Raw genomic sequence first — 9693 nt, 5'->3', positions numbered from 1 at the left:
TGAGACCAATTCACATTCTCTTCATTGCTTCAGGCAGCAGCTGCTCATCTAAGCTCTGGCACTTCCAATCTTCTTCCCTCTTGAACCTCCCTCCCATCTCCCTCCCCGTCCCACCCACCCCTCTAGGTTGTTACAGAGCCCTTGTTTGAGTTCCCTGAGTCATACAGCAAATTCCCATGGGCCATGTATTTTACATATGGTAATGTAAGTTTCCATGTCTCTCTCTCCATACATCTCAACCTCTCCTTCTTTCCCCTAATCCGTGTCCATATGTCTGTTCTCTATGTCTGTTTCTCCATTGCTGCCCTGCAAATAAATTGATCGGGACCATATTCCTAGACTTCATATTTATGCATTAATATATGATATTTATCTTTCTCTTTCTGACTTCACTCTGTTTGATAGGCTCGAGGTTCATCCACTTCATTAGAACTGACTCAAATGCATTCCTTTTTATGACTGAGTACTATTCCATTATATACATGTACCACAGCTTCTTTATCCATTCATCTGTCAATGGATATCTAGGTTGCTTCCATGTTCTAACCATTGTAAATAGTGCTGCAATGAACATTGGGGAACACGTCTTTTTCAGTTTTGGCCTCCTCAGGATATATGCCTAGTAGTGGGGTTGTTGGGTCATATGGTGGTTTTACTCCTAATATTTTAAGGACTCTCTGTACCATCTTCCATAATAGCTGTATTAATTTACATTCCCACCAACAGTGCAAGAGGGTTCCCTTTTTCTCCACACCCTCTCCAGCAATGTTTGTAGACTTTTTGATGCTGGCCATTCTGACTGGTGTGAGGTGGTATCTCATTGTAGTTTGATTTGCATTTCTCTAATAATGAAAGATGTTGAGCATCTTTTCCTGTGTTTATTAACCATCTGTCTGTCTTCTTTCGAGAAATGTCTGTTTAGGTCTTTCCCCCACTTTTTGATTAGGTTGTTTGTTTTTCTGGTATTGAGTTGTATGAGCTGCTTGTATATTTTGAAAATTAATCCTTTGTCAGTTGTTTAATTTGCTATTATTTTCTCCCATTCTGAGGGCTGTCTTTTCACCTAGTTTGTAGTTTCCTTTGCTATGCAAAAGCTTTTCAATTTAATTAGGTCCCACTTGTTTATTTTTTATTTTATTTCCATTACTCTAGGAGGCAGGTCGCACCCCACTCCAGTACTCTTGCCTGGAAAATCCCATGGATGGAGGAGCCTGGCTGGCTGCAGTCCATGGGGTCACTGAGTCGGACTCTACTGAGCGACTCCACTTTCACTTTTCACTTTCATGCCCTGGAGAAGGAAATGGCAACCCACTCCAGTACTCTTGCCTGGAGAATCCCAGGGACGGCGGAGCCTGGTGGGCTGCCGTCTATGGGGTTGCACAGAGTCGGACATGACTGACGCAACTTAGCAGCAGCAGCAGCAGCAGGAGGCAGGTCATAGAGGATCTTGCTTTTTGTCATCGAGTGTTCTGCCTTTCTTTTCCTTCAAGAGTTTTATAGTTTCTGGTCTTACATTTAGGTCTTTAATCCACTGAATAGACAGCCCAACTTTTTTCTTAAATGCTGCAGCACTGCACTTTAACAAATTAGAATCCATCTGAATAAAAAGTAAAACTGAAATGGGAAACATACTTGGGCTTGAGTCGGCTACAGTAGCCCTCAGGGACAGGTGCAGAAGAAATTCTTCAGGTGGTATCAGTTCAGTTCAGTAGTTCAGTCGTGTCCAACTCTTTGCGACCCCATGAATTGCAGCATGCCAGGCCTCTCTGTCCATCACCAACTCCCAGAGTCTACCCAAACCCATGTCCATCGAGTCGGTGATGCCATCCAACCATCTCATCCTCTGTCGTCCCCTTCTCCTCCTGCCCCCAATCCTACCCAGTATTAGGGTCTTTTCCCATGAGTCAACTCTTCGCATGAGGTGGCCAAAGTATTGGAGTTTCAGCTTCAACATCAGACCTTCCAATGAACACCCAGGATTGATCTCCTTTAGGATGGACTGATTGGATCTCCTTGCAGTCCAAGGGACTCTCAAGAGTCTTCTCCAACACCACAGTTCAAAAGCATCAATTCTGTGGCGCTCAGCTTTCTTCACCTTCCAACTCTCACATCCACACATGACCACTGGAAAAACCATAGCCTTGACTAGACGGACTTTTGTTGGCAAAGTAATGTCTCTGCTTTTAAATATGCTATCTAGGTTGGCCATAACCTTCCTTCCAAGGAGTAAGCGTCTTTTAATTTCATGGCTGCAATTACCACCAGCAGTGATTTTGGAGCCCCCCAAAATAAAGTCTGACACTGTTTCCACTGTTTCCCCATCTATTTCCCATGAAGTGATGGGACCAGATGCCATGATCTTAGTTTTCTGAACGTTGAGCTTTAAGCCAACTTTTTCACTGTCTTCTTTCACTTTCATCAAGAGGCTCTTTAGTTCTTCTTCACTTTCTGCCATAAGGGTGGTGTCATCTGCATATCTGAGGTTATTGATATTTCTACTGGCAATCTTGATTCCAGCTTGTGTTTCTTCCAGCCCAGCGTTTCTCATGATGTACTCTGCATAGAAGTTAAATAAGCAGGGTGACAATATACAGCCTTGACGGACTCCTTTTCCTATTTGGAACCAGTCTGTTGTTTCATGTCCAGTTCTAACTGTTGCTGCCTGACCTGCATACAGATTTCTCAAGAGACAGGTCAAATGATCTGGTATTCCCATCCCTTTCAGAATTTTCCACAGTTTATTGTGATCCACACAGTCAAAGGCTTTGGCATAGTCAATAAAGCAGAAATAGATGTTTTTCTGGAACTCTCTTGCTTTTTCGATGATCCAGCGGATATTGGCAATTTGATCTCTGGTTCCTTTGCCTTTTCTAAAACCAGCTTGAACATCTGGAAGTTCACGGTTCACGTATTGGTGAAGCCTGGCTTGGAGAATTTTGAGCATTACTTTACTAGCATGTGAGATGAGTGCAATTGTGCGGTAGTTTGAGCATTCTTTGGCATTGCCTTTCTTTGGGATTGGAACGAAAACTGATGGTTTGGTCTTTATTGCAACTTCACTGCTTTTCTTTTCAGATATACACGCACGCGGCCCAGTAGCTCAGTCACTAGGGAACCCAGGGCGTGAGCCAGAGGTTGCGCTTGGTGCGCCTGCCTTTGCTCTGCAGAACCGCAAGCACCTGGGACGTGGTTAGCGGCCTCTCTACGGCCCACTCTGGGCGCATGGAATCCTGGAATTCGTGGTTTGGCACCGCGAGCTCCCTGCCTGAGGCCTCGTGGAGCGGACTACATTTCCCAGAATGCATCGGGAGGGGGGGAGGTGGGCGGTACAGAGAGGGGGCGAACAGAGTGCTCCGGGGCGTCGCAGTTTCCAAGCGCCGAGATTTCGCCTAGTAACCCGCCAGCCTAGGTTCCCGAAAGCGGCGGTGTGGCCCCGCCCCCGGAGCCTAGACTGGAGGAAGAACCTGTCTCCGGTGGCGTCCCAGTGACGAAGCCCGTCCTCGGTGCGGGAGGCGGGGAAAAGGGGCGGGGGGCGGGCAAGCAGAGGATTTCGCTTGCCCTGTATGATCCAGGACGTGCTGGCGGCGCCGGTTCAGAGCAGAGGTTAGAGGCGGGAGAGCTGGGATGCCCCGCAGGCGATCCTGGATCGGGTGTGGGAGGAGTGCAGGACGCCGCCGCCGCGGCACTGTGCGCAGGCCGGGGTGTCCCCGGGGGCTGGCATCCCTCGGGCGGGCATCGACCAATTCCTGGGACGTGTGTGCGCGCGTGTGTGTGGGCTCGCTGTCCCCAGTGGTTCCGCGGGCGCTCCTGCCCACGCCGGGCTTAGAGACGAGACCCTTGAGCCCACGGGACCCCATAGCTAGCGCAAACGTTTCTGGGGAGAGGTTTTGGTCACTTGTTAATTATTTAATTTCTTATGGACTGAGAGCGTTTGTAGGTTGTGTTTTCCTGCCTCCAGCTACCGTAGTGTCTCAGTTTCCTCCGATTCAGAAAAAAATCTTTATGAAGCTTGCCATTGGAGTTCCTGATTAGTGAGAGCTGCTAAGTTCGTTTTGGTTTTCTCGGCCAAGAGAGGGTTCACGGAGGAGATGAATTCTGAATATATACACAACTAATTGGAGCGTCTAAAAAATGACCATTGCATGTTTGCCCTGGCTTAATGGGGAAACAGCAAATGTTCTTTCAAATCGTATCAGCAACCACCACCCGGCAGCATTTAGGGCATATTTCGTATCATTAAAAGGATAGATCTGGGGGCGGGTGGGGTGGGGGAAGATGGCTCTGGAGAGAGAAAAGAGGAATAGTTGACAGTTTTTAAAAAACTTGGTTTAGTTTAGGGATCATTTGCTTGGACTGGGTGACTTATGCAAAATATCTGTTTCTTTCTTCCTGGCTCTCGCCTCCTGGATGTAGACTGTCAGTTTCGGATCCGAGGATGGCGAAGGCAAAGCTTACCGGAGTTCCTTGTCAAATTAAAGCTGTCACAGAATAAATCCCGCTGCCTGCTGCGAGGCCCCCGCCCCGCGCACTGCAAACTTCAGTGAGCGAACTGGGTAATCAGTGTTTGGATATGCAGATCCTTGATTTAAAAGGCGGGGTGACCCTCCCAAGAGCCTCTCCCCGGGGCCGAAGCCCGCAGGTGCAGTGAGGCGCGCGCGCGCGCTCGCGGGTGAAGACGCCTAGCCCGGGGGAGAGGAAGCCGGGGCGCCCGGCGGGGTCTGGCGGCCGTGCACCGGCGGCTCGTCTCCGGCGGCGGCGGTGGATGATGGTGGCGGCCGGCGCGCTGGTCTGTGTGAGTGCGTCGCCGCGAAAATCAGCGCCCGGCGCTGCACGCTGAGCCCTTTGCAGGTCCTCCGCAGCCCGAGACTTGGCGAGGACAGACCCGGGGCGCAGGGGCCGCGGACCGGTGCGCTGGGGGCCCGGGGGGCTAGTGGGGTCGGCTTATCATGGCGGATCGGACAGCTCCCAGCTGCCAGCTCCGGCTGGAGTGGGTGTACGGGTACCGGGGTCACCAGTGCCGCAACAACCTGTACTACACCGCCGGCAAGGAGGTGGTCTACTTTGTGGCTGGGGTCGGGGTGGTTTACAACACCCGCGAGCACAGTCAAAAATTCTTCTTGGGACACAACGACGACATTATCAGGTAAGGAGGTGGCCTGGGGCGGTGGGGAGGGGTTTGGTGTGGAGGTTGGAAGGGTGAGAAGAAGGATGACTAACTGGGATTTCGTGGGGTCAGATCTGGGCGCCCCGTGGAATAAAGGAGTCTCTCTGGAACCTCATGGAATTACAGAAGGGCTGATGATTCTAAGGCTAGGGCAGAAGCAGGGTAAGGGTGCAGGTGGGGAGGGAGAAATCTCTTTTCTCTGTTGCTCAGCAAGGCTTTATAAATCACCAAGGAGTTAAGTGTCCTGGTGCTTTTTTGGTGTTCATTCCTGCTACAAGTGGAAGGATCCTAGAGAGCTGTTAAACACTTCTCTTTCCCTCCTTTACTAGGAAAATGTAGGACCAATAACCTGAACTGTGGGTATCATCTTTGGGAGGCTCTTTATTTATTTATTTATTTATTTATTTAATAAATTTATTTATTTTAGTTGAGGGCTAATTACTTTACAATATTGTAATAGTTTTTGCCATACATTGACATGAATCAGCCATGGGTTTACATGTGTTCCCCTTCCTGGACCCCCCACCCACCTCCCTCCCCATCCCATCCCTCTGGGTCATCCCATTGCCCCGGCCCTGAGCCCTTGTCTCATGCATCGAACATGGAATGGTGTTCTGTTTCACATATGATAATATACATGTTTCAATGCTATTCTCCCAGAACGTCCCACCCTCACCTTCTCCCTCAGAGTCCATTGGGAGGCTCTTTAGAAGGTTCCTCAGCAAGTAAGAGGATTGAAAAAAAAAACGAAAGGAAATTTTGCTAAAGGTAATTTGGGATCTTCTTTCCAGATGCTTGGAAACTAGGAAATTTCTGCAGTGGATGGGGAGTTTGTTCTCTAATATTTCACTTGGTAGTGACTTAGTGCCGAGAATCATATTTATACACTAAATGGATGCTTCCACACCATCACTGAGGGTATAAAAGACTGGCAGTTTCTGGACAACAAAACCCTACCCTCCAGCCCACAGAATGACCAACATCTAGCAGTGAATGGCTGGGACTGGTGAAAACTGGATGAATAGCCATTTTAGAAGGTCCTCCTTATTAAATTGTAAAGGGATATGTTTTGATTTTGGGCCCTGTCCTCTCATCTTTGGACTAGATGCATCTTTCTCCAGCCCTTGTCAGCTTCTCCTGTGACCATACAAGGTGTGGTCCAGGTGCTGTTCACAGGGAATCCTTTTCAGCCCTTGGCAGTTGGGGAAGGTTTCCACGATATGGGAGCCTCAGCCCGCAGGCAAAATGACTTGCTGAGGATGGACTACAGCTGACAGAGACCGTATTTATACCTTCCAGACTTGTGTGTTCACTGATGTAGAACAACCTCAATCACATTTCAGAATATTGCCACTTGTACTCTATGTCTCATTTCATAATGAAATAAATGGTTCAGTGGCATAATGTTAGTGGTCTTAATTTCTCTATGGGAAGGATGATTTAGAAGACTCGCTTCCCCCTGTCCCCTCTGTGTACTGCTGTGATTTTTCTGGAGCCCTTTTCCTCCTCAAGCCCTAAAGTTGAAATAAAATGTTACAGAAAGTAAAAAACTATATTAATATATTAAAATATAGTGAAATACATATATATTAAAAATGTTGACTTTTAAAAGATGAAGATTTTAAGTACTAGGAGCTCTGCTGTTCTTGAGATTTGGTGGAACTGACTTTTAAAACTTTCTTCTTGTCACATTTGATAGAAGAGCTTTCTTCTCTCCCTGCTGTGATAATGGTTGTGATTGGGGCTTTCTTACCTAGTTCTGTCCTGGAGATTTTGCTGCTGTAATTGCAAGCTGATTATTAAAGTCACAGGTGCAAATGATTAACAGTGACTCATGAAAAGGTTAGATGTTTAAAAATTAAAACCCATTATGTTTTTGCCCTATCTTAACACAGTACTTTCCATTACACCATCAAAATAAGATGTAGTCCTTTGGGGAAGGGAGAGAGTGGCAATTAAACAGGAAATTACCTTCAGTTAAATAATAGTAATATGACAGTTCACTGAACTACTTTGAAGATTTGAACTCTTAATCTTAATCTAACAGGAAAAAAAAATGGATATACTGTTGAAACTGAAGGTGGGAAAAGGGTGGAGTTGCAGTAAACCACTGTTATGACAGACTGTTGGACTAGTAGGGTTGTCGTGATATCTGGCTTAGTTGAAGAAACACTCAGGTTTGAAGAAAAGGTGAATGAATTTATTTGTCTAACTGGATTTGCAGGGAGCTTCAGTTGTTGAAAACAAAAAAACTCCGATGATTTAGTTTCTGTTTATTAAGGCAGTTATATTATGCTGAATAGTGACATAGTAGCAAGGCTGCCTGCGGAGAAAGGACTTGATTGCTAAATTTTCCATGTTATTTGGTTGGGTCTGAGTATGTGTAGGAGAGCAGAGGTCTTTAATATCCATCTATGTGTTTGCACATAGGAATAAAATTAAGCCAAATAGGTTAAAAAACACAAATCACAGATCATTATATAATTGGAAGCTGTAAAATTAGAGAACACAGAATATTTATGTTGTTATTTTGCTTTATCTTATATATGTAAATATCTTTATCTGGTGAAGGTAGTATATAAACCATATTTGTCTTCATCCTTAGTATATGGAACTCTTAAGTGCCATTTCCTTCATAATTTTATTCCCAGAAACATATTAGATGTTTGAAATTAATACTGTAAAATGTTAGGAATATTAATGTATTAACTATACATATGGAGAAGAAATATGTATTTTTTTATCTTTATTCAACTCATTTCTGCATAGCTAGTTATACTACTGATTTTCTATTTAAAATATTAATGTTTGTCATTGAATGAGGAGGACTAAAGCTAAGATTTTAGTGCAAAAATGTTTGGGGTGTTTTGGAATCATGACATGAATATTAAAACTTCTAACTCTTGATTCCATCAAACGAGATAAGTAATCATCCACATAGATTTTGCACTTGTTTGAATGATATATTCATAATGCGTACATTTTCTAGTGTGTTATTTATTGTGCTACTTTCCCTAGAATCCTAACTAGAAAGCAGCCAAACAAGTATTGATACAATACTCCATTTTAGAAAACCGTATCATCTCTGAGATCACGATGAACTTTAATAATAATGTAGGATTTGTCAGAGCTCATTAGAGCTCAGCATATGTGTCCTCCTGATTTGAAAGAATATGTGTTTAAGTCAGATTTTAAAAAATGTTGATATGTGAAGCATAATGTGATTTATTGGATGTGGAGGCTTAGTTTTATTCTCTTGAATGATTACCCTTCAATAGAAATAACAGATTAGCAGATGATGCCATATTTTAGCTCTGATAGCATTGTGATGGGACGAGAAGATGCTTAAAGCAACAGAAGCACTCAAATCGGGGCTTGAAGGCAAACACAGTAATCGAGGCAGGAATAATTACTAACTTGGTTTCTGCTGCAGGTAGCAGACCATGACACAGAACTGGAGCAAATGAAAGAAAAGGTCATGTACACATTTGCTGTCTGTCTCCTCCTGATCATTGTCACAGTGACTCCAGTGGAGACATTTCTCCCTAATTCTGGGACCCTATTTTGTGTCTGACTAGTCCTCTGTCTCCATTTTCATTTCTCCTCTTTCCTGGCTCTCTGTTGCAGGGGAGGTTTTTCTGCAGTACCACTTTAGGGGAAAGGGCACTGACTTTGATTTCACACCCACTTGGGTTTGAATCCACTCTCCCATTTACTGGAGGCATCTAGGTGAGTGACTTGACCTCTCAGGGCCTCATTTGTTTGTAAGAAGGGAATTAACAACAACTAAATTGCAGAATTTCAATTTCAAATAGGTAACTATTTGAAATAATATATGCAAATAGTTTAGTGTGGGGCCTTGCCCTTAGTTGGTACTCAGTAAATGCTCTTAGTAATGATAGCAGAGATACAGTATTTAATTAAAAACACACACATACACCAGAAACAAAACAGTGATTCTTCATTGTCCACAGTCTGAAGTCCAGACTCCTGAGTTTTTCATCCTCTTTGGTGTTAACCTTCCTTTATACCTTTATTTTCCGTGACTCTGTGCTTTCCTGCTTCATGCTGGAATGATTTATCTCCCCCTTCATCCATCTCTTCCCAGTCCCTTTCCCCAGTGACATAGTGGTTGGGGGCATGTGCTTTGGTCAGACAAATTTGAATTTGAACCTAGATCTGCCACCAGCTGGTGACTTGGGAACATTTCTAAATCTCTGTGAGTCTCAACTGTCATCAATAAAATAGCTTCTCATCAGTGCAGTGGAGATTTAAAGTTATCTAACTTGTAGCTTATGGAGATAACATACAAGGTTCCCCACAGTGTTTGGCAAATAGGAAGTGGCCACCACAGGGAGCCTATTTGTATCTCTATCTTAGGTGCCCCATCCATTTCAATCTCATTTCTCCCACGAGCCCTTTTACCACCCTTAGATGAAGAGGTTCCTTGCATTCCTAAAGTTTTGCATCTTTTGTGACCAATGCTGCTCACTTGATATGAATCATTTAGTGTAGTTCCTTCACTCTGA

The 9693-nt window shown here is 44.7% G+C and overlaps 1 protein-coding gene across 1 annotated transcript in view; it reads left to right on the top strand.

The window, feature by feature from the left end:
- The first annotated feature begins 3313 nt into the window (after positions 1-3313).
- The window catches only part of EML6 (EMAP like 6), a 295589-nt gene continuing 289209 nt past the window's right edge, over positions 3314-9693 (top strand). The window contains exons 1-2 of the mRNA XM_081589485.1: positions 3314-3603; positions 4414-5143. Coding sequence (XP_081445611.1) covers positions 4947-5143 — 197 coding nt within the window. The 5' untranslated portion in view covers positions 3314-3603; positions 4414-4946. The remainder of the gene's footprint in view (positions 3604-4413; positions 5144-9693) is intronic.

Source organism: Giraffa tippelskirchi, chromosome 4 (assembly GCF_054371585.1).
Source record: "Giraffa tippelskirchi isolate mGirTip1 chromosome 4, T2T-mGirTip1v1.2.pri, whole genome shotgun sequence".
NCBI lineage: Eukaryota > Metazoa > Chordata > Mammalia > Artiodactyla > Giraffidae > Giraffa > Giraffa tippelskirchi.
Note: the sequence above shows the minus strand (reverse complement) of the source record. Positions and strands in the feature narration are given on the sequence as shown.